Source organism: Ammospiza nelsoni, chromosome 5 (assembly GCF_027579445.1).
Source record: "Ammospiza nelsoni isolate bAmmNel1 chromosome 5, bAmmNel1.pri, whole genome shotgun sequence".
NCBI lineage: Eukaryota > Metazoa > Chordata > Aves > Passeriformes > Passerellidae > Ammospiza > Ammospiza nelsoni.
Window position 1 is genome coordinate 71,404,193 of NC_080637.1, and position 25,653 is coordinate 71,429,845.

Here is a 25,653-nt window from a genome sequence, read left to right on the forward strand (position 1 = left end):
GTCTGAAATACAACCGTGCTGGGTTTATGGTGTGTCTGTAAAGGGCACACTCTACCTGTAAAACATCCATCAGAAATCAGAAATAGCTCCTTTCTATGGCTGTGATCTGTCTCTGATTGCTCTCCAGGGTGGCAGATGATGTTCAGCTCTGGGCTGGGGGCAGGTCAGTGAGTCTTTACTCTCAGGAGTGTGTGGGAAGTATATTTGGTGCTGACTGGTGACTAAGGATTTCTTGGCTACTGTCTGAGTGTAGAGGTGGTTGCAGTTGGCTGCTTAAAGGGGGTTATCAGGGCAGTGATTATTGCTTATAGTTAATGAATTATTAATTATACTGGAATTATACTGGGAGTTGATCACTTCCCTGTCTGCTGCAGCATTCTGCATAGTCTGTGGCTGTTCTGCATCTTCAACATCACAACAGCATTGTTGTGCTCTAGTTAACATCACTGGAAGTTTAGTGCAAAGAACAAGCTCAAAACACACTGCGGAAAACCAAGATGCAGCATGGCAGTCTGTCTCAAAGTTTTGAATGATATCATGGGCTAACAAAGTTTTTGAATTAAGTGTAAGATCAAAGATGAAGTATCTTTAAATACAATCAGCCTCAAAGAGGTTGGAGCAGAAACAAGTGACTTCATTTGTTCTGGTACAGAATGGGAAGAAATAAAAAAAAGCCAGCAGTATGAAAATGCTGATAACAGCATGTTCAGTGAGGCACTACAAGGATGCTGCCTTAAATGAGGTAATTGCCTACAAGCTTAACAGTGATACTGCAGCTAATCACTAGAAATAATGTAGGCGTGATAGATAAGCTTGGAGTTGAAAAGTTCCAACAATGCAATCACAATATCCTCAGGTTTGAATTGCTGATGAGAGGCCATACAAAGACTAGTAGCTAAAAAGAAAAAAAAAATAGTGGGGCTTGAGTAAAGCAGACCTTGAAGGAATGTGAAATGAGACTTAAAAATCTGTCTGGAACTGAGGAATATGTGTGCAGGGAATCAGAAGTGAAGGAATGATGGAAAGTGGTTGAGACAGGCTAGGGCAGGCTCTCATGAAAAGTCTTTCCAGTTAAGTCAACAGAACCCTGCATGGGTAAGTAGAGGACAGAAGTAAAACTTGAGAGAAACAAAGATGTTGGGGGAAAAATAAAGATGCAAAGAGTCTGTGAAGTGAGAACAGAGTTAGAGTGCATACAGTGAAGCCTCATTTGTTTGCAGTTTGTTAAAAACCCAGACGTGCATGCAATGGCACATTTTGTTATGCATTTATTTATGTGCTTACTGAGCTGTGTGCCTGCCTACACAGCCATATCTGAGGGGAGATCTTTATTTGGGGCCATTCATATTTGTCAGAGCAGGATGCCTGGCAACTCTGCTAATTTTGCGCAAGGTCTGTTCTATTAATGTTCCTGCAATCAGAAAATACGAATATATACCCTCCAATGAAGTCCAAGAAGAAATACCAGTGTAAAACTTGTCAGCTCTGTACCTGTTTGTTTGATTTTGTGTCACCCACACCACCACCTGAGTTTCTCCCTCCACCATCTCCCCTTACAAATAGAAACAATGCTATTTCCAAGCACTTCTCACCAGAACACCAACTCAGGAAGCCAGAAGATGGGTTTGAGGTTGCAGAATGACTTGTTCTGTTTCTCCTCAGAAACCCCAGGCTTGTCCTTCTCAGGACAAGGGTTTGAACTCTGATTTTTCCTTCCTGACCTTTAGGAAAGGGGCTGTTCTTTATTCTCCACTCCTTGGTTGTGAAATAGCAGCTACTGACAGAATAACACACTGTTGAGAGGGGTCAACTTTCTATTAGCAAATTATCCTCAGTGCCTGCATAGCACTTTACCTTTGCTGATATTCAAGATCTTTCCAAAACATGTTAATTAAGGAATATCTAAATGGTATACTTTCAATTTATAACAACTGATGCAGAGAGGTGAGAAAGCACCCCTTTTGGGTTAATTTTCCCCATGAATGAAACCTTGTTTCTATGTTAAATAACTTGTTAGGATTCGAGCTAAAACTTGTGAAGCTTCATATCACCTCAGACTCAGAAATTGTTGCACAGTGAATAGCTCCAGTCAAACATGCCAGCAAAATAACAGGGCTTCCTGGCAAAAAACTTTGCATCTGTGAAGCTCCACTATTGAAGGTAATGGTTTGAGAGAATGCAATTTTAAAACATGGAAATATTATGTAAAATCAATAGATGTACTGGGTACTATTTATTTCTTTGATATTTCATGTTAGGTTTTTTCATTCTGTTGGTAGCAGGTGTTAAATTCTACTAAACCAGTGAAAAACAGAAATAAATATTTAATTTACTGTACCTATCAATTATATAAAATTGGCTTATGAAATATTAAAAGAGATTGCATGTAGAAACACTAGTTAGAAAATCCAGTTCCTTAAAGAAACCTAATATAGATGTGGAAATACACAAAGCATGATTTTAGGGTTGTAGGTTCTGGATTTTTTGTTGTTGTTTTTTAAGGTATCAAGGTCTAGTGGTTGTTGCTGTCTAATTTGAAGACATATGGTCATGGCAGCAGCAGTGTGGATTTAGACTTGTGAAGAGAAATGTGTTGAGTGGAAAAATACATCAGGAATATGTGCTCTTGAACATCATTAGGTTATTTTAAAAAACTATGGATACTCACTTGAATATACCATTTAATCATAAGGACACAGGGAAAACCAAAGAGGCATAACAAGAGAAGAGCAGAAACAGGAGTGAAAAACTACTTGAGCCGTTAAAGTGGCACAAAACCAAGAAGTTTCCCATAAGGAGGGCATGGATTGTTTCCTTACCTGAATGTTAAAGCTGCACATTAAAACACAGTGATATCAATATAAAGACATCCATGAGCCTTTAACAAATCATGTCCTAATGTCCTCTGGTTACAGCTCAGATTCTGAAAAATGGAAAAAAATGGAATATATTCTATTTTTTGACACTATACTTGGGAATTTCATCCCCTGGAAAATGTTCCTGATTTGGTTTTGTTTTTTTTTTCTTTTTTCCAATTCCTTTTCAGAAATTGTAGTTTTAAAATTCAGCATCTCTCAGATAAGACAATTTAAGATTTCTGCCTGTACTTTATAGTTACTAAAGACAATAGCTTTCCCAGAGGTGTCTGTAGCAGTCCTTCTGAGAGAATTTTTCAAAGACTGAATTGACAGCAAAGGCCATAGTCTTCATGGCAAGTCAACAGGGATCTGACATCTGATTGTCTTTTGTACCTTTGATGTTTCTTTCCTGCTAGCTATTTGGGCTATAAAGTGATTTCTCTGCAGTGTACAACTGCAGCTGATTCCTAAAGTTGAGTTCTAAATCTAAGATGTAGAAAAGATTTCTCCTTGGTGATACCAGGAAAACTTCTTGAGTATCACATCTTCTTTCCATCACCTTTGCAGTCGTGCTGCTAGTCCAATGTCCAATTTACCAGCCTATCCCAAACATCTCAGGAGTGAAATCTTGTATTTGGTCACTTTTGATTCATTTGTGATGGACCAAAAAGGAAACAAGGCGTGATGCTCCATATTCCATGCATCACACTGAACTTCAATTATGGAATACAAAATTGTGAGTCATATATATTCAAAAGCCTCTTTCCCACTAGTCCTGGAAAGTGAATTTGTGGGGAATTCACAAAGCACAAAGCCTTCCTCATAAATGGAGCTTTGGAACAGAGCTGACCCCAGGCTGTGGAAGCAGCTCATTGGGGTATGATGGAGAGGAATGCTGTGTTTCTTGGGAATCCCAGTCCCCAGCAAGAGGTTCTCAGCTGGTTCTCTCCTGCCCTGACACCATGAACATGCTATTGGTAGCTAAACTAATTAGGTTTATGTTGTAATCATGCACTGTGTTTGCAGCTGCTCTGGATGTCAGCACACCCAGCTTCTCAGCAGCTCTCCAGTTGCAGCTTCAAGGCAGAATCCTCCAGGAGCTTCAGCTGGGTGGACCCTGTGCTATTGTAATGATGCCATTTCCGGTGCCTGGGTTAGAATTACAGCTCAGCTTTAAACTCAGTGTCTCCAGAAAGCAGTGCAGAAATGTTTTTTTCCTAGAAGTAAAACAAAAAGATCCTAGTAAAATAAGCAGAGCTTCTCCATACCCTTCAACAACATCTTGGTAAGTTCATTTGCAGGCACCTGCTCCTATTATGAAGTAAGAACTGAAACTGGGAGAGAAGCTTAAGAAGAAAGTAATAACTTTTTCTTCTAAAATGTTGAAGAGATTGACTAAAAGGAGAGTTAGTGAGAGGTAAAGAGAAGCTTTTAGGTTTAGAGTGTTCCTGTGCCTTTTTTTTAAGTGTCTTAAGAACTCAGTTTTGGAGTGAAACATGGGAACATGCAGAGCACTTTGTCATCAAAGTATAAAAGTGCTGTAGATAAGAACAAATAAGTATTAATCAGTAACACCACTGTATTTTGTTGTTGCTTCCTGTTTAATGAATGCCTTGTTCATGAAAGAAGCAGGAGAGATCTGAGATTATTTGAGGGGAATTTTTGTTCAGTGGAAGGCAAAGGAAAGATAAGAACAGAATCAGTTAAAGTCAGAGGGAGGGGCAACTAATATGGCTTTTGAGGTATCAGTGATGCATTTTGTATTATTCATGGCAGTGACTCCTGTATGGCTTGTAAGTTTTCTACGTTTTCATTTGCTAAATTAGGTGGGACACCACATAAAGAGTAAAGTAGTCAGTGAAATGTAGAAAGATTGAGATCATCACGATCAGGCAAAGCTTGTAGATGCCTTTCCACAAAATGTGGTTAGCTACAGCACTGATTTTTATGTTAATTTACTAGTGAATAATTTAAAAAGACCTGTTTACTTTTTAATAAAAAGGAAAGATATAAATTGGCTGAGTGTTCCTAATGTTACTTACAGCTGCCATTGAGCAGATGTTAGGGATTCTTAGTGGTAGGCTAGACTAAAATAAGTTTTATGAATAAACAAACAATTTCCTTTTACTACCAACTCTTTCAGGCTGATTCTCTCCCAAATTCACTGTGAATGGCTTTTTGAAGTCTCCTCATAAATAATTACCTTTCTTGTGGCACTTTTTTTCTAGGCACTTGGATTTTAATTACAGTGATGAACTGTTTTAATAAGTTGTTAAATAATTTTATCTTTTTAGGAGTGAATCCATTTTCTATTTCTCTTTGACTTCATCGGTTCCTGGGACTTTAATCCTTTTAATTCTTGCTAATTCACTTTATAAATTCATGCTGGAGAAGTAAACAGCAAGCAGCAGCATCATTTTCTTTTGAACTCTGTGCACGTACACCCACCTCAGCTTGCTGGTTATCAATGGTCTCCTGTTACTAGCAACCATTTTGTTTAACTCAGTCATTTGGATCACAGTAAGTATGAAAAGATAGGTAATTAAATGGAGACAATGTGGTTTTGCTTTGGGCTAATGTCTGGGGGCCTTAAAGCCCTTGTGGCAGTGAATACAGTGCTTAGTTCATAGATAAGGGATATGTAACACTGCTGTACTTCACCTCAGAACAGCATCTTCCAATGTAAATACTTATCAGACACCTTTGTGCGTGATTTGATGTTGGGAAATGCTGAACACAGAATTCCTCCTGGCTTTTTTTGCTGTTTATGCCAGAAGGAAAGGTGCAGATGGGGTGGTTGTGATGCTGACACCGTTCCTGCCTCTGCAGTTTGGCACGTGACAACTCAGCACAGCACAGGGGATGTTCTGCTTGACCACCTCTGTTTCTGAACACCTGAGTGAAGAAGTCATTGTTTCTTGGTTTGAAAAGACAGGTGTTTGTTAAGGAAGGCAGGAACCTCCCCTGAAATGGAAAATAAGAATTCTCCTCCCTCTGAATTATTATAATTTTGAAATTAAAAGGTTCTCAGGCAAAGATAGGGGAGTAGGAATAGCAGTTCTTTAACAGGAAAATGAAAATGCAATAGTACAAGCAAGGGAAAACCACTGACAGACTAGGAGCTGCCCCTGTGTGCCAGGGGGTGTCCCAGCCCCATGCCAGGGGGGCTCAGCCCTCCTGCAGTGCCAGCTGTGGCTCTGCTGCAGCAGGGATCCTGCACAAGGGGGGAGTTTTCCTCTGCAGCTCCAGGGCTGCTGCAGATGGGCCTGGGCTCCCTCTGGCCATGCAGGGCAGCAGAAAGCTGCTCCTCTGGCAGTGCAGGGGGCAAAGGCTGCTGGGGTGTCCCAAACCTCAGATTGTATCCAGGTAGGAATGCTTGGCTCCTCCCCTGGGCGGAGCATCTCCCCATGGGATGCTGGGATTGGATCAGCCCTGCAGGGACACTCACTGGTCATGGACAGGAGATAATTAATAATTAATGGCCCATTAACAGAAGAGATCTCCTGGAGGGAGAATTGATTGTGGAAAAGAAAAAGAAAACTGCCCCATGAACAGAAGAGAACTGCCCCACCTCTGACAGATGGCAAATAGAATACACATAGGTCTTATAATCCAGGACACATTGATACCAGAGTGAGGCTCTGAAATATTGCTGCAAATTTTACATAGATGGGTTTGCTTTATAATTTCTTTTTCCCTCTAAGAAAGATATAAAATGTGCTATCTCAATGAATAGTGACACTTAATAACTTGCCACTAAATACCTATGAGGATATATATACATCTAACACAAAGAGAGTTTGATATTCAATTTCTTTGATTCACAGTATTTCAGTAAAAATGCCAAAGTTCAAAATGATCATATATATTTAGTGTAAGTTTTTAAAAATGTAAAACTTATATATAAAATATAGACTAGAGGACGGGAATATCATCTTTGTTTTGCCAGTGGACAGGTGAAATCAGCATTTCTCTATTGGTTTCAATATTTTTTTTTTTAAATAACCAACACCCATGCAGTTGTTTAATCAGGTTGTTGATGCTTTTGGTTTGAGATGCTCGCCATAATTGCAGTCTGTGGTAAGATCAGCACACAGGCTGTGGACAAAGGGAGGTGAAAAAACCATCCCTGGCATATTAAATACCTTTTTATGAGTTGCTCCCTTTTTGTGATGGTACTTACTGGTCTTTTTTATTTCCTTCATTCAAATAGTGCTCAGTATGAGCTTATGCCAGAAAAGTCTGACTGAATTTATCAGCAACACACCTTCATAAGGCATCCCTTTGAAATAAAATTGTTAGTTTTGCCATGTAAGCATTGTTAATAATGCAATGAGAGGAAAAAAGGATTTCTTAAAAAACCAGAAGTGTCTTTCTCTGACCGCCAGCAGAGAGGTGCCTCCTGCTTGGAGTGTGGCTGCACAGTCAGGGGCTTTGGTTGTTTTTTTCATTGAAGGGAGCTGGCAGGTTTTTTGGTATTCAGGCAGCCTGAAGAGTTGGAAGCATTGCAGAACAACCCTACTGACAGTAGTGAACACATCTGGAAGTTCTCATGTGCACTGCAGCCTGCACATGTGGGCTTTTGCAGTTTTGCTGCGTGCCAAATTATCAAGGTGGAGAATGGAAAAGGAAACACTCTGAGGGGCAAAATTTCTTGGAAAGTGGCAACTTTAAATAAGATTGAAACCCTTTAAAAACAAGCATTGTGATGTTTTACATGTATAGGTAAGGCCATCCAGGGTGTTTTAAGGCCCTTGGATATTTGTTGCACCAGGAGAATCCAGGAAGTCCATGATAAAATCTATGTGTTTGCAACTTGTTGGTGTTGAAGGTGTTCAAGTGTCATAAAAAATAAGCTAAAAATGCCTCACATTTTCCTGGTAATTATGTGGTCACCAAAGTGGAATATTCATTCCTCAGGAAACCCTCGAGAAATCTGTTCTGCCTGATTTGTAAAAGCCAGGTGGGAACAAATAGGTCACACATGAGTCTGGTGAGATCTGGCTCCTTATATTTTTTTAGTTTTCAGGCAACGCCAGAAGCCAAAACATTGACCCTTCCAATTGCTCAAGGAAAAGACCTTTGATCCTGGAAATTCCCCTGGTAGTGGAGCCTTCAGCTGTTGTGGGGGACATGGGGAAGAGGGGCTGGTGCTGCTGTTTGCCCTCTGCATGACAAAGGAGCTGCATGCTGGATGGATTCTGACTGCAGCATTAAGACATGGACTTTTAAATCTCAAAAATCAATCCTGCCTTTCTCTGGGTTAGCGTAGGAACAGAATCTTAAACTGCTTTTAACATCAAGTGTTGAAAAACACTCAAAATGACATTGAAGTGTCATGATTTTGGCTGCATTATGGATGGTGGATTTTTTTAAATCTTTAACATTCATAGCACCTTCTTGATAAAGTAGACTGATTTTCCACTTGCTTTATTCAGTGTGGAGTATTTCCAAATTGATTTTAAACAGCTATTTCTTCAATTTGAGTAATTTTGTTACAAGCTAATAGACAATACGTAAATGTACCTGAGCTTTAATGTTAACATGTTTGTTTCAAAGTTGTTATCAACGTTAAAAAGCACAAAGCTAAATGTGGTTGCTAAAACATGGAATGCAATATGCCACGTAGTGCTGTGATTCTAAGCCATCATGCATATTTATTATTTTCTTCCAAATTGCACTGCTATTACTGGTAGATATATCAGGGGTTTAGCCTCAGTCTGTAATACGTCATGTGCAGGACAACATTTTGAGAGGCTGAGATGTATTGATCCAAAACCAAGAATGCCAAGAGGGAAAAAGGCTGACCTGGACCAGTGCTGTTTTAATTATATCACAGTTTCAGCTAGTTTATCATTGTTTAGGTTAATTTAAGTGTGAACAAGGAAATGATGCAATGAATTCCAGTGCTGGTAAAGGAAGCTTAAAGGGGGAGATATTTAAATAAGTTCCTCCCACAGCATTTTGGTTTTTCACCCATCCTATCCATAGCATGTGGCTCAGTGCTGTGAGTGCTTGCATTCAGTCTGAAAGGAGAGGCCAAGCTTTATGTTTCTTCTTCAGTAACTGCTGGAGGAGTGGATGGATTTGGGAATTTGGGGCCAGAGCTGTGCCACCAGCATTGCCTCCTGCCCTGGGTGCACCATGCTAGAGAGGGAGGTTTCTACTGATGTCTCTCGTATTTTGAGTCTTGCTCAAAATCAGGAGTGTGGCAAAAATACCCCACAGAATGGCTTGTGGGGGAAATCAGCACTGCAAGTGGGTAAGCTGGTTTTTCCCAGTGATAGTAAGGTTAGGATCAGTTGTTGGGATTCCTTGATTTATCTCTTCTTTCTGCCTTTGGTTTGTCATGTGTCATTAGGCAAACTGCTTCAGCAGCTCCAGTAGTGCCATCTGTAAAAAGAAATAAGGCTAATGTAGGTCATATACTGAGTGCAGTATGTGGCAAACCCTTTTAAAGAAGAAAAAAATGGGATCCTGGTAAATAAACATGAGATTTAATAATACAGGAATTCCTTAAACTTCCTTGTTGTCCCATAACAAGTCACTCCTGCTGCTTCCTCTTTGGAGAGGAAGAGGAATGGCTGTTCCAGCAGCACAGAATTCCTGAACTCCTGCCCCCTGGCATCTCCCAACCCTGACAGGGATTCCATCTGTCCTCTGTACCTGTAGCATGTGTCAGTTATTTATCTCCTCTTCCTCCATGCCACACAGGGATTGGATTGGAAGGAATGCTCTAAAAATAGCTAGTGCCTATGCTGTTCAGCTGGGCAACAGAAGGTGGCATGGCTCTTCCTGCTGAACCTTCTAAAGAAACATTTTAAATGAGCACACAAGAAACTAATACTAATTAATAATGGTATTCTGTGGAGACCTGTGGTGGAGGCTGCAACAGTGCATTAGCAAGCCATGCATAATTCAGCAAGGCTGAATTCTTTCAGACATCATCTGCAGGGAATTTTGCACAAGTATGGACTTGATAATTTGTCCCTTTGTGTGCATGTGTAAGTGTTCCTGAGGGCATCGTTTGGCCTGCAGAGCCCCTGTTACTGGAGGTGCTGTTCAGGAAAGGGAGCATCCATTCTGAGTCTTAGAAACCAAGCTGGGATGATAGGATGGGTTTTCAGAAGGTTGTCCTCCTTGTAAACAGATACTAAACATGGACCCCTGTAATGAGATTTTTACTTTTTTCTCCTCTGTGCAGGCACTTTTTGAAAAAGAGTTGCAAAAAACGGGCAGTTCTCAACAGACCAAGTTATAAACCAGCATTTTTCAATGGCAGCTGAGGCACAGGCATGTGAAAAGATGCATTGGCACCTAACCAAGTGGTGTCTGGCAGTGTAGACTCATGTCATGGAGCTAAATCTACCTGCTGAGCTGCTGCTAGAGTGAGTTGTCAGAGCTTTGTGTTCTCTTCTCCTGCATGGCAAAGTTAAGATAAGGGGGAATATATTTTATCTTTTTGCTGGAGCAGGATAAAGACGTGTAATTCTGACAAGAATTAGCTGCTACATTAGCCTTTTATATCTTGCCCTGCCTCTTATTTTCAGAGGGTTGTTAACCTGGTCACCCCTAGTAAGGCTAATTTGTGTGTGAATCTGGAGACCCTTAGTTTGGGTGCTCATAAAATAGAAAGATGACTTGCTAATGGGACTTCCTGCACATTTGATAGGATACTATTTTGTCATTGCTGCCTTGTCAGCAGAAACAGCAGGTGGGTTTGCAGAATGCCACTTTTTGCCACCAGTCCTGGAAGTCCTGGAAGGATTTGTGTTCTCCCTGTGCCACTGCATATTGTTATGACTCAGTTGCAGCAATGAAGATGTATTTGTGCTCATTGCAAATACTTACAGAGTAGCAGGGCATAATTGTCCCTCTGCAAGCATCTCTCTCTAAACTATTGTTTCAAACTGCCAGCCACATCTTTGTTCTTTATTAAGACTAAGGCAGCAACACAGAGTCTGTAGGTATCAGGAGATAATCATTCCCCAAGGGCATTCAAAACACTTCACAACCAAAAGGTTGTGATTACTCCACAATTGCTATACTGCTTATTATTCCTTATTGCTTAATTATGGAATCAGAGTGTATTGCCTGGATGCTGTCATCTGAATAAGATTCTCCACTTCTCATGCTCTGCTTCAGTGGGCTGGAAATCTCTGTAGATGCACAGGATAGCCATAGGGCAAGCCAGTTCTGAAAGCTCTGCTGACCTTTTGGGAGACCATAGACAGGGCTGTGTATCTAGAATAGAAGAAATATAATGGATTTTCCCTGAAGTGAATGGCCTGTTTGTGTGGAACCCACAACCTTGGTGTTCCTGCACCATGTTCTACCCAGCTGAGCTCATCCCATCTCCCTGGTTCAGTGAGTCTCACATGACTTGCTGCCTTTAAAGGAAATGTACTCTTGTGGCTTCACACTGGAAGATAAAAGTAGAAAGTGTGGTCTTTTCCAGGCCTAGAAATCCACCCTGAATAACTGATTTTGTGAAATCTTGGATTTAATGCTTCACTGAATCACGAAATCTACTCTAAGGAAGGGGAAAGCCATTCAGTGTGTATTTTAGCCTTAGCCTTGATTTTTTTGAGTGCATCAATTCACAGGAAGATGAGAAGATGGGTGATAAAACTCAGGTTTCTAAATCATCACCTAAATTTCCTGGTGAAACTCCTTCTGAACTTAATTCCTTAAACTTGTTTAAATTCCTTAAACTATTTCTTATTCAAGTTTTTGGAAACTTGAATAAGAAATAGACTGGATGAAACTACCTTATTACCACAAGGTTGGCATAAAGTTTGCTTAATGAGATGCCTTTTATGTCAGCACTTGATTTTTTAAATGCCCCTTTTCATTGCTGAAATCCAAACATTAACAGCACCTTCCATTGTGGCTCTCTGTGCTAGTGTGGGTCCTCTGTCTAGTGCAAGAGGCTGCCTGCAGTCCTGCTGGCAAGCTCTTGTGCCATAAAAAGAATTTGTTCAGCAAATAAAAATGTATTGTTTTCATTGTTAGAGGATGCTACTTAATTGGCTGTATGTTTGTCTAATAATCACATCTAAAGCTGATTATTCTCATAATAGCCTTAAGATATTATTTAAAAATAAATATATAAATGCACAACTTTTGTACTAATACTAGTTTTTAATCTCTTCTTGTTTCTATGAAGTCTGAATGAGATTTTCAAAATTGAATAATAATTTGATCCGTTAATCTTTTGAAGCTAGTAATTTTATTTTCCCCTCTTTGCAGTCTCTGAGGCTCGCAAATGAATAGAGCTTCATTACTGGAGTCTGCATTTAATAACCATTATCCATTATCTTGTAATTAAGACTCCCTGTAACGAATCATGAGGACAATGCAAAAATACATAGTACATTTCTTTAATGAACTGGAAAATGTTCATCTTGTTCTATTTAGTAATGAGTTGCTGAATAGTCGTTAAATCCACTGGAGAATAGAACTAGATGGATTTTGAAGACTATCTTGAGTTTGTGGTTAATCTATTAGAATTAAAATTTCATCTTCTATTTTTATCAACAGCTGATTAGAAGTCATTCTGTTTGACCAAATTGATTAGAGGACCATATACAAGGGCAGCTGTTGTTTAATGAAAGTTTTTAATGAAACTGTACCATAGAGACTTGTAATTATAAGACTTATAAAAGCTTTGACTTACCTTATAGCAGAAAAAAATGAGAAGTATTGCACTGAAGGACTTTAAGTGCTACATTTCGAAAGGGAAATTAAAAATATAATTTGGTGATGTTGAAGTTACACTTGCACTGCGCCTTGTTTTAATGCGATTATCAGATGTCCGTGGTGTCTCTCTGGAAGGGAGCAGCTCTGAAATGTGCAAGTCAATTGTCTCTCCTGTGTGCTCCATTCTCTGCAAAGCCCTATCAACTATTAATTGCCTCTTTTGCACGTTGCACTTTCTGTGGAGTTGGGACCTTTCCTGAAAATTGCTGTTTCTCTCCAGAATGGGAGCTGTCACAGGAGGGTGCAATTGAACCACCATGGGGTGACATGGTGCCTGGTCAGGAAGCTACAGAGAAAACTGTGTGTTCTCAGAAACCCCAGAGTTGGTGGTGCCATTTGGTTGTGTGTTCTCAGAAACCCCAAAGCTGGTGGTGCCATTTATTTGTGTGTTCTCAGAAACCCCAGAGTTGGTGGTGCCATTTGGTTGTGTGTTCTCATAAACCCCAGAGTTGGTGGTGCCATTTGGTTGTGTGTTCTCATAAACCCCAGAGTTGGTGGTGCCATTTGGTTGTGTGTTCTCATAAACCCCAGAGTTGGTGGTGCTATTTGGTTGTGTGTTCTCATAAACCCCAGAGTTGGTGGTGCCATTTGGTTGTGTGTTCTCAGAAACCCCAGAGTTGGTGGTGCCATTTGGTTGTGTGTTCTCAGAAACCCCAAAGCTGGTGGTGCCATTTGTGTGTTCTCATAAACCCCAGAGTTGGTGGTGCCATTTGGTTGTGTGTTCTCATAAACCCCAGAGTTGGTGGTGCTATTTGGTTGTGTGTTCTCATAAACCCCAGAGTTGGTGGTGCCATTTGGTTGTGTGTTCTCAAAACCCCAGAGTTGGTGGTGCCATTTGGTTGTGTGTTCTCAGAAACCCCAAAGCTGGTGGTGCCATTTGGTTGTGTGGCCTCAGAAACCCCAGAGTTGGTGGTGCCATTTGGTTGTGTGTTCTCAGAAACCCCAGAGTTGGTGGTGCCTTTTGGTTGTGTGTTCTCAAAACCCCAAAGCTGGTGGTGCCATTTGGTTGTGTGGCCTCAGAAACCCCAGAGTTGGTGGTGCCATTTGGTTGTGTGTTCTCAAAACCCCAAAGCTGGTGGTGCCATTTGGTTGTGTTAAAGCCAGAGGAGCACGCCTGGCTTTGTGCTGCCTTGCCCCCAGCTGTGTGCCCATCAGCTGTGCCATCAGGGGGGCTCTCCCTGCACTGTGCTGCAGCTCACACCACGTAGTCAAGGCAACTCCTTGCTTGGAGCCAGTGCTGAAACTTCCCTTCCCTCCTCCAGGGGATGTTGTAGAGGCATCATCGTTCACATAAGAGGCAAAACGGACCCCAAGCCAAATTTGAAGTGGAAGCAGATGCAGTTCCAATTGACTTAAGTGGATGATGCGCTACTACATGATGTTTGAATTATCCCTCTTCTTCTCCCAATTACTTTTGATAATTAATGATCCCACAGTACACCTTTTCTAAGAAGTAGGTTCCTAGGGGTGAAGTGCGTCCTAATGAAATTAAAGAAGTTTTGTCATTGTGTTCTGTCAATGCTGGATCATGCCTTGCAAGGCACATTATATTTTTTGTTAGTTTCTTAGCTTTTTGTTACATTGTGCTTCAGGATTTCTTTCAAGCCAAGGCAGAACAGCAAGAATACACAAGAATGTTACACAACTTTTAAGGTAGGCAGTGGAGAATATTACTCACCAGTGAAAAAACAGGAAAAAATAAGCCAAGGCTAACTCTTGTTCTTTAAAGAACACAGATGTTTTGACCTTGTTGCTGCATTAAATCAGACCGTGGATTTAAGTACAGTAACTTGCAATGTTACAATTGCTAAATGCATAAAACAGGAGTTTTCCCTTGGTTTACAGTGCTGCACTGCTGGTTTAGTAAACACATATGAGATATCTTTCCCTTCTCTTAAAAACAGCTGCAGGAGATACAATAGCAGACTGTCAGACGTGAGACCGAGTAGAAGCGAAGTTAAATGAAAAAAACCTGATGCAAATAATTTCTATTCTCAAAGATCCTTGTGGAAATACTAAAATGTTGATTTATGTACACCACAGGGACATATGTGTAAAGGAATGCTTCAGAATTGCTGTGAAGCAGGAGGGCATCTTTGAGGCTGTGAACCTGTATGTGCAGAGGGACCCTTGTTCTAAAACGGTTACAAAACATTTTATTTCCTTTCAGGTTCTGATTTTATAAAGACATCTACAGGAAAGGAGGTGGAAAACGCAACCTTTCCCGTTGGCATAGTCATGATGAGAGCCATTAAGGAGTACTACTGGCAAACTGGCTACAAGGTAGGTCTCATTTCCTCTGTAAAAATTAACCAAAGAAATAAGAATGTAATAGGATTGATTTGCTAATATTAGTATTTTTTTTTTTACTTTTGTGTTTCCTGCCTTGAAGAACTGTAGAACTGTGATTTCATTCCATAAAATCTCATGCAATCAAAGCCGTCCCTGCTGCATCTGAATTTGAATTTTTTCATCATTTAGGTGGTCATGTCCATTAATAACAGGGCTGATAGTGGCTGACATGCTCCCAAAAACATCAGCAGAGCTATACAAATGTAGAGCCATCGAGTCTGTCCAATGTACACATTGTGGGTTTATCCTTTGCTCTAAGCCATAAAAACCCCTTCTAACTAACACACCCTTTGCCTCCTTGCTTAGCCAGTAAGACTGGCTCAGCAATTCTTTTCTTCTATATCAAAACTTGCTTCCATCTCTATTCCTTCATCAGGCTCTTCATTCAGAAATCTTACTGCCAAGCACACACATCTGTGAGACTTTTTTGTCAAACTTTCATCCTTCCCAACAGTTCCCACTCCTTTCCCCTCCTGCCTCTTTCTGTGCCACACAATAATTGGAGCGGCTCCAATGGTCTTGTTTTTGTGGGAGCACCATCCAGTGATGTCCCTGGGACCAGCAACTCCCCTGGGCACCAGTGCTGGGTGCCACAAGCTGCATTAGCCCAGCTTTGTCCCCATAATTGGATATAAATGTTGAATTCACCTTTTGCTTTCAAAGGAGGCATTCACGGTATGAAATGTGTTATTAAGAGTAAGTGCTTGTGTCCCTGTGCATGTGTGTGCCAGTGAATTAGATGTAAACTGACTTCATGCACTTTTATTAACTGAAGACAATATTATCAGTGGCAAGAAATTTCTAAATGGTTTCTTTAACAAACTAATTTTGCTGCTGTAGGGATGCTTTCTAGCAAGGCGTTGCCTGGGAAAAGCAGGTTAATGCAGAAATTAAACTTCTTCAAGGAAAGGAACAAGTTGCAGAGTAACATTTATTGACTGATAAGCTGTGGTGGTGATATGAAAAGTGTGCAATATAATGGGAAATAATCTTTTCCTGTCATTATTGAAGGACATACATAAATTGGTTTTTCTGTTGGGAAAACCCCCAATCCAGAAAAACTTATTACTTTTAATAATGTAAGGTGAAGAGAAAATTCTTGAGGAGATGAACTTATTAAGCAAAATAATGGAATACTGTGAAACAGCAGGAAAGTGGTAGCTGGACTTTGTACTGCTCTTGAATTAAATTCCAACCCCCCTCCCTTTTTACGTTTTTATGGCAGCCAGATGTGCTGTTTGGAAAGCTGGTAAATGGAGGAGAGGACAGGCTTGTCTTTGTCAGCTTTTTTGCAAAGAAAAGAGCTTTCAGAATCTGCTGAAAGGGGAAGGAGTTCTGAATGATGGTTTTAATTCTCTTATTAACTCTGTTTCACTTGTTTTTGCCACAGATTATCTCAAAGAAATGTCGTATTTCTAGGAAGAAATCTAAATTCAAATTTCATTAGAATTTCTCTTCCTGGGGGAAAGCACATTCCAACTGTTTTTGTTTATTATCTAAAAGATGCTTTTCCAGTTGCTGGGCTTTAAATTCTTTTTGGAAGTCTAACATTAACAGATGTATGCATACACTCACACATCTATTTGTCCATCCACAAAACCACCATTTTCGTGGCTTGGATTTATCAAGCTTTTCCTGCTTTTGTTCCTTTTAATCTTATTGGAAATATGCCATTATCACAATGCTCCAGCACGAGAGAAGGATTTACTCTGTGTTTGTGGGTCCTGAAATCACTGTATAAAAAAGATTACCAAACACATTTAAAAAAAGATACTTTCTGATTCCATTATTATGTCCATAAGGCACAAAGAAATCCTCAGTGCAGTGAGGTTTTGGGAGCTTGAATACAAAAACAAAATGATAATTCTTCCAGAATGTAAAGGCAGAAGGAAACATAGGAAGAATCAATGTGTGGTTCAGATTTACCTCTTTTTTATACAGGAATAATTTTTTCCTGAATCCCCTTGCTTTTCAAGAGTTTAGTTACCTGCTACAGGCCAACATTTTTGCATTTTTGATGAGGGGTTTGATAGCCGAGTGTGACAAGCTCTGTCTTGTGTTTAAACGGCACATAACCAAAGGACTGGCATCAGGGATGCATGCCAAGTGCACAGCAGGTCCATCATGGGATTCCAGACATGCTTTACCTCAAAAATAAGTTTTACTTGGGGTTTTGTGCCTTTGCAGATGTGGCAGTTCACCTTCAGATATGACCCACATCCAACACAGAGGGACTGAAAGCACACCCAGCCTGTGGTGGGGGACAGACCTTTCAATTTTTGATAAAGACAGACATAATTTAACTCCCATTTGGAAAATTTTAGTGAAAATCAAACCTCTGGTAGGTTTGAATGCACAGCCAAATCATGTGTAACTGTGCTGCACAGACTTTTCATAAAACACAGCCAGTTCTCACTGCTGCCCATGAGCCAGCCACCTCACATGCAGCATCTTTAGAGTTGTGCTATTGTTGTATATTTATTGTTCTGTGTTTGGAGTTGTGATATAGAAGAATAATATATGTGTAAATTAACAATTGCTGAGCCGGTCTTGCTGGGCAACTAAGGAAACAAATGTTAAGTCCAGTTGGAAAGAGGTTTGATGACTTAGAGCGAAGGATAAGCTCACCACAAACAAAAAGATGTCTTTACCAAGCAGAAAGATACCACAGGCAAACAAGACATACCAATATGGCAGGTAGAAAAAGGTGTAAGAATTTTCAACTGCAAGAAAACTGAAAAACAACTTCAAGCTTAAACTGTAACATACTAACTCATGTGATTGGATAGTATTAGCCATAATATGGTAATGATAGTAGTTATGATAGGCTATAGGTAAAAGTAAAGGTATAAATTAGTTCTTGATGCTCAGCAAAGAAAAGTATATAATGCAATGTAACCAGAATTAAGAGGGTCTTCAGGCTTGGCTGCAGCTGGAGATGACTGCTGTAGGCACAGGCTCTCACCCACGACCCTGGACTGCTGTAACCTCTTGGATCCAATAAATTGCATTTTGAAGAGCCACCTGAGGTCCTGCATCTCTCTCCAGGCTCTTACTCGGGTCCTTCCTAGGCAGAGCTGTTACATCACAGGCACTTTGAGACTGCAGCTCTACAAACATTGACTGCTCTTCTAGGGTTGCTGATGGATGAAAATGTGTATTCAACTTTTTTTTTTTTTTTTCCTCTCTCTCTAAAGGTTGGATTTAAACCTGCAGGAGGCATTAGGACAGCCAAGGAAGCAATTACCTGGCTCATGCTGGTGAAGGAGGAGCTGGGAGTGGAGTGGCTGACCCCAGAGCTCTTCCGCCTGGGTGCCAGTAGTTTGCTGGGAGACATTGAGCAGCAGGTTGGTTGTTGGCGGCTCCACAACTCATGAAGAACAAAAGCAATCATTCTAAAAGTGCTGGCTTACTGCTTCTGCAGAAATGGAACATCCCTCTAATTCATTATTAGTGACAGGTTCACTTCCAGCTCAGTGTTTATTCAAGTTTGAGCTGTCCTTACAGACAGCTGGGGCTCTGATGTTGGGGCAGCTGATCATGGTCTAGGCCATGTTTGAAGTGTAAAATTTTACAAAATTTGGGCCAAAAGGGCTCAGTTTGTGCATGTACAGAGTCTTTTCAAATGCATGGCTATTGATGCTGGGAGCCCCTGAGGCCAGGAATAATGTGCTCTGAGTCCATGATTCGGAACAATTGCTTTATTAAAACTATACTATATTACGCTAATACTATATTAAATTACATACTAAAGAATACTATTCTAAAGAAAGACCTGTGACTGTCTGAGACAGTCAGGACACAGCTTTGAGTGATTGGCTACTCACTCAAAACAACTTTCACCTGTGTCCAATTAACCAAATCACTTTGGGTAAACGCTCTCCATAACACATTCCACTTGTGCAAAACAACAGGAGCACTGAATAGAGATCAGAATTGTTTTCTCTTCTTCTGTCTGTGCTTCTAACTGCCTTCCCCAGGAAAAGTCCTGGGAGAGAGAGAATTATGTCTCTCTCAGTTCAGAGAATGTGAATGCCACACCTGGCAGTGTTCTGCTCTTCACTCCCAGCTGTGGCTGAGCCTCACAGACCCCTGTGTCACTGTGCCACAACTCTTCACAGTCTGTTTCCATCCTGTGGAGAAAGTCACATCTCATCCTACGTATGGGTGCTGCTGACAGAGAATTTTTACATGTTGAAGAAATTCCCAGTGGGAAGAAAGATTCTGACCTGTCTATCCATGATCTACATCAGTGGCACAGGGTATCAGCCCCAAAGGATGCAGTGTAATTGGGAGCAGTGTAGTGTCATTGGAACTTCCAAAATATGAAGGCTTTTGGTCCTGACTTCCATGTTCATTAAGCCCAGGAGAGGAAGTGATATTACCTTTAACCAAGAAAAATATCTGAAAGTCATTATCCTGTTGCTGCTGCTGAGAAAACATGAGGTATAGGGGCTTTGGGGGAGGACAAAACCACTTGCCTTTTCCCTTTCCTCACATTTCCTAGCAATTGAAATACTGACATGTTTTAAGAAATGTTCTAAGAACAGCTTAGAGATGTCAGGTTAATATTCATGACTGCTGAAAACCCCTGGCTCACTCCTGCAATGAGAATAATATTGTCTTGCTCCCTCTGCTTCACTCTTGACCTAAAATTATGTCCCTGGTTATGAGAGAGCAGCATGAGCTTTCTCTTTGCCACTGCCATCACTGCTGGGTGTTAGAACACAGCCACTGATTGTGTTGCACCATTTGTTCTGATTCCTTAAGGGCTTTATCTTTTATCTGCCAGGAATTGCACAAATGCCCCAGCCAGGACCAAAGCTCTTGCTGTTCTGTGCTGTCTAAAAACATGGAAGATAAAATGTCCCAGTCATTATATTCAATAAAACAATCATACTGGAAGAGTCAGAACCAGATGCCCGAGGAAAGCATTGGTTTCTACTCTTTTTGAAATCTTAGCTAAGAGCAGCAAGAGTCTTTGCTTTTTGCTTTTTCCTTCCAAACATAGCAACAAAAACCCTTAGTTCATATTCTACAAACAAAAATATATTAAGGGGTATTACATCATATTTTATGCACACACACAAATATCTATCATCCTCATCTAGCATGCCTTTAATTTGTTACTTCTTTGACACTTGCAGCTTTATAGTCATATATAATTCCATCATAAATTTTCTTTTTTTCTTGCAGATTTTCTATCATGTGACTGGCTCTTATCCACTTCAGCATGAACTGGCAATGGCTTAGACACAAAACCAACTCAGGATTACTTTTACAAAAGAGGACTTTAAGCAAACAGCATTCAGAAGTCTTCTGACAACCAAGTGCATATGATAGAATTAAAGGCCTAATTCTGCCTTTTTCATAGTTCATGGTATTTAAAAATATGCTCAAATCTGCTGGTTGTACTTGATCCAAAAGCAGGAAAAAAGTGGCATTTCTGAAATAGTTAAATAGTTAATACATACAGATTTGCAAAGTTAATCTTGCAAAGTTCCTCAGACCAGCCTGAAAAGCTTATTAATGGCAACAGTGAAATACTATGAAAAAGATTTAAGTGGCCTGGTAACACTTTGCATTCTCAGAATATGAAATATGTATGGAACGTTTCAGATTGCTAATTAAGAGCTACTGATCTTGGAATGGATTTCCATTCACCTCAGACAAAATCATCTGGCACAGATGTGTTGCACTATTAATTCTTCTGTTGATTCAGTCTCAGGCATTGTAAGGGGAAAGAAGAATGAAACTTGGCTATTATTTCTCTTTTATCAAATCTCTTCTGTAGCAAAAAAAAAAAAAAAAAAAAGAAAAAGGCAACCAGAGCTCTTTTTTATTTTTTCTATTTTCCCCCCCAAACTTGGGCACAGACATCCATATTTAGGCCCTTGAATAAAAGTGGCTTGATTTCTAGAACAGCTGAGTATCCACAGTTGCTCCTGAAGTTAATGGGAGCTCTGGGTGATCAGAACAACTGAAAATCAAGCAGTCTCTATATAGGTGCCTAACTATGCATTCAGGGGCCTATTTTTAGGCATTTCACTCTTAAAAATTTTAGTCTAACTTGCTTAGAAGCTCCAATTCCTGTCTCCTGTCATTTTAAAACACATTCATGCAAATCTTTCCATTTTAATGTAGGGGGGTTGGCTGTCAGTTTGCAGGTGTCACTGCTAGGCTGGCTGAACTTCAACTTTGCCATTCCAAAAGAAATACATGAATTTAAAAGATGATCTGAATTGTGTCCTATGCAGGGTTCAATGCTTTAATGCAAAAAAAGGTGCTTTTTTTCAGAGCACATTAAGAACAATACCCAAATCACCAACACCTTCTGAATATCAGACTGGAGCTGGTAGATTCCTTTTATCAGAACTGCATTCTGCTCACTAACCAGAGTTGTACTAAAAACTTAATTATCTTATCATCATGACTAGTCTCACTGACTTAAGTAGGTCTCATCATGGAAGTGAGAGGAGGAGGAGGATTTTGCTGTAAATCAAGCTACAAGGTGCATTTATTACAAAGAGATTTATTATAAAGATAATAACTCTGTTATTTATCTGGCTGTACCACCTGAATCACTAGAGTGCTACAAAAAACCTTGGACAGATAGGAAAGCTGATTAGGGGGAAAAAAAATCAAGAAAAACAACATATACAGAAAGCAAAATCCTGTATGAAGTGCTCAGGATTAAAAATGGGCCTTAATTTCTTAGGAAATAGTTCATCCAAGGCTTTCAGTCTTTTTCTGCTTCAGGTCTCAACACAGAAGGTGAGGCTGAGCTGTGACTCTGTTTTCACGTTTGTTTTCCTCTAAATAGCCCATTTTTACCATGAGTTTTTCTTCTGATTTCATTGCCAATTTCATCAAGGAAAAATCCAAGTGCCTGCCTGCACATGGAGGGGAAAATTCTGCTGTGAGCTTTCAGAAATACAGAGCTTGTTATGAGAAGTCAGCTCTCCCCAGGTTTGTGCCAGTCTGACCCTCCTCTGCTGTGCCCTCCCAGCCACCACACACTGGATTTTGCTGCTGTTTAGCTCAATAAATGTTATTAAGTGTTATAAATCTCCATACTTTCATAGTGGGAAGTAATGCCACTTGCAAACCACACTTTTTATGTTGTCACTTGTCTTTAGGACAATCAGGGTGACGATAAAAACGATTTTTTTTTTTGAGATGCTTTAGTTTGCGGGTGGAGGACTCTGTGTAGTACCTTAAAATTAATGAAGGTCCAACTTTGCCACCTCACTGTGTAAGGTGAGTCTCAGAACAGCCTCACTGTCTCCATGGGAGATGTGTTGATGGAAGAAGTTGCCAGGAGAAATTCTGTCAGCAGTTTTGGTGTGCACGTGGGCTGCTGGTGGTGACTCCAGGGGTGACAGCTCTGTTTGCAGGGGGAGAGGATCCTGAAGAGTTGGGGAAAGCCACTTCCCTTCTCCATGAATGTTAAAACACTGTGAAATACTGTGCAACTCCAAACTTTCTGTTTTCACAGAAGCTGGACTGGAATGTAGTTTGTACATGTTTTTCTGTTGAAACCTTTTGTCAAAAAAGATAAAAAGCAACAGGGTTTGTAAACACATTCAAATAAAGATGATTCTGGTTTGGAGGTTGTTCTTTTTCGGGGAGTGAGCAGAAGGCTCAGTGTTTCAGAGCAATTGGTTGTCTTTGTTTAACTCCACGGTGATTGAAGTTATATTCACAATATCTGTGGGCCACCAACACCACCCAGAGCCTTGTGTCTCACCCCTCCTGCAGAAGCTGCTGCTACCAGCCAGCAATTTCCCTGCTGGCAGCCCTGGGGGTGTCAGGGGTTGAACATGAGCCAGGGATGCCACCAGGATCAGCAAGGGACCAGGTTTATCCAAGGGGCCACTGATCCTAGGCTTGCTGCCCTTTACCCCAACCCTTCCCTGCCCTTTCTTCCATCTCTCCCATCTTTTTCCTGCTGCTCTTCAGCTGAAGTTTGTGGAGGCTGCAACTCCTGGGAAGTGTGGAGGGTGCGGTGCTCCATCGCTGCACAGACTCTGGGAAAAGTTCACATTCAGTTCTGCGCTTCAGGCCATTAGAAAAGGAACAGGCAATTATGCACTCGTGTCTAAATATATTTCAGAGTGTAACATATGTTTTGTGCAAGTCAGTCTTGTATACTAATTTATTATTTTTATAACACTTATTCATTTAGGATTTTAAATAGCTTCATTTTGTAGACCACGTTACTTCGCGAAGAAGAGAATAAATTCAAGAAGAAAGTAAAGTAGAAGCTGCAAATCTAGAATATTCTGCATCAGCTTATTTACTAGAAGAGGGAATTGTGTGAGAAGGTAAGCTTTTTTCCTGGTTTGTAGGAAACACAGACATTAAATAGTAATTATATGTGAAGTGCACATATCAGCTGGGGCAAGCAATACTTTGATATCTTTATTTCATCAGTCATATAGTTCATTCTTTCATTTCCTTTGTGAAGCAGGGAACATACATTATATACCATAGCACATGCCACTGAGACAGAAAAATCTGATCTACTTTTAATTTTATTTTGCTCACTCGGAACTTTGGCTCCTTGCCTCTCTTGGGGAGAAGAAACCTCACGAACAACGACAGCAAGTTTTATTCAAATCTTGGTGAGCTTTTGCTGAAATCACAGCTGGATGATATGTATTGTGTGGGGTAGGAGTAAAAGGAACTGCTTTTATTCAGATGCAACCTGTCCAGAAGAGAAAGAAAATTGTCCTTCTGGTCAGTCCTTATGTAACAGGGAGAAGAGTGTTCTTATTATGTAAAGACACCATTGGTAAAATTACTGATTGCCTATTGCTATTTAAGTCACAGAAAGTCAGAACCACCCTAAATTAGGAGGTGAAAAGGCTTAGAAAGAAGCACCAAGAACGTTTGCAGCCCTTGCACTCCCTAAAAGCAGGAGTAAGTGGGTGATGGGTGCAGAAAAATACAGCAAAGCATTCCTGAGGCATAAAAGTTTCAGATCTCTGAGATCACAGGGAGCATTTGAAAACACCGAATTGAGGAAGCATAAATTTAAAATTGCTTCTTTAGCTGAGATGAAAACAAAGGGCCTCCCAAACAATGTTAACAAACTGAGGAAGCCATGCTGGAAATTACTACACTTGTTTTTTCAAGCCCTGCTTTCTGTGTGGAAGGAGAAGAGGAATCTCAGACATCACAGGATGGGTTGGGTGGGAAGGGAGCTCAGCTGGGCCCAGCTCCCATCTCCAGCAGGGCCATCCCAGAGCACACAGCGCAGGATTGTGTCTGGAATATACCCAGTGAGGGAGACTCCACATGTTCTCCAGGCCATCTGGTCCATGCTTGGTCACTGCACAGGAAAGTTCTTCCTTGTGTCCATGCAGAACTTTCAGAGCATCAGTTTCTGCCTGTTGCCTCTTGTCCTCTTGCTGGGCACACCTGGTCCATCCTCTGACACTCTCCCCTCAGATATTAAAGACATTGGAGAGGTTTTCTCTCAGTCAGCTCTTCCTCAGGCTGAACAGGCCCTTTGCAGGCTCAGCTGGTGCAGTACACCACAGTAACCACACCCTAAGATAAATAATGATCTGCCCAGAAAGATGAGGAAAAGCTTCATAACCTGTTTTTCTGATTTCAGTAATAGCATAGGCTCTGCTTTTATTCAAAGTCTTAGAGGAGTTCTTGTTGCAGACATCTTTTATGAAAAATCCTTTCCTTAGGATCTTTCCTCATGAGAAGCTGAGAGGCCTCAAGAACAAAATGTAAACATTGATTATCTGCTGCTGTGGAATGCAACAGGTGCATCTGGGATTGGCCCATGTTGGATGTTTCTAATTAATGGCCAATCACAGTCAGCTGTCTTGGACAGAGAGCCGAGACACAAACCTTTGTTATTCATTTTTTCCTATTCTATTCTTAGCCAGCCTTCTGATGAAATCTTTTCTTCTATTCTTTTAGTATAGTTTTAATGTAATATATATCATAAAATAATAAATCAGCCTTCTGAAACATGGAGTCAGATCCTCATCTCTTCCCTCATCCAAGAGCCCCTGTGAACACGGTCACAAGTTCTCACCTCTTTACTAGTTAACAAGACAAGCAAACGAGCAAAGCAACCAACCAGCTCCCTCCCTATGCCTGGGCCAAGGTTGTTTTGGTAATCCCATGGGTTAGGGGTCCCTGCCACTGTCCCAAATTGGGGAGCTGGTGGAGGAGCTGGATGGGTGAGCTGCGCTCTGAGCCTGCCAGCCCCTGCTCTCCCTGCCTGACAGGCTGCCCTGGGGCTGCAAAGTGCTGAAACTCTCTGTGGATTACTGATCCACTGAGAACTCTTCTTTTTTCCACCCTAAAGCTCAGACCTGAGCAAGCAGCTCCTTAGGAGGGGGTGAGGAAGGCGTGTGCCCCGCGATTTAATTTAATTACACGTAAGATGATTAAGGATGTTATCTCCATTTCCAGGGGAAATGAAACATTCAGCCAGCATCATGTCAGAAGGCTGGCATGTCTTAGTGCTGGCTGCCTTCTGCAGAGTCTGGGGCTTTCTTCAAAGCACAGGCTGACCCAGAGAGTGATTTCTTGGTGGAACTTCTTTAAAGGCACGAATTGAAACAGAGCTAAGAACGACTATCAGGGCTCTGAACAAGAAGGGCTGTCACAGACGTGTTTTCTGAAAAATCCTTTCATTAAGATCTTT

At 40.8% G+C, this 25,653-nt stretch overlaps 1 protein-coding gene across 1 annotated transcript in view; it reads left to right on the plus strand.

Annotated features, from left to right (window-relative positions):
• Window positions 1–22,584, plus strand: part of DERA (deoxyribose-phosphate aldolase) — a 45,082-nt gene extending 22,498 nt beyond the window's left edge. Inside the window, exons 7-9 of the mRNA XM_059472908.1 lie at window positions 14,791–14,903; window positions 18,170–18,319; window positions 20,169–22,584. Coding sequence (XP_059328891.1) covers window positions 14,791–14,903; window positions 18,170–18,319; window positions 20,169–20,225 — 320 coding nt within the window. The 3' untranslated portion in view covers window positions 20,226–22,584. The remainder of the gene's footprint in view (window positions 1–14,790; window positions 14,904–18,169; window positions 18,320–20,168) is intronic.
• The last annotated feature ends 3,069 nt before the right edge of the window (window positions 22,585–25,653 follow it).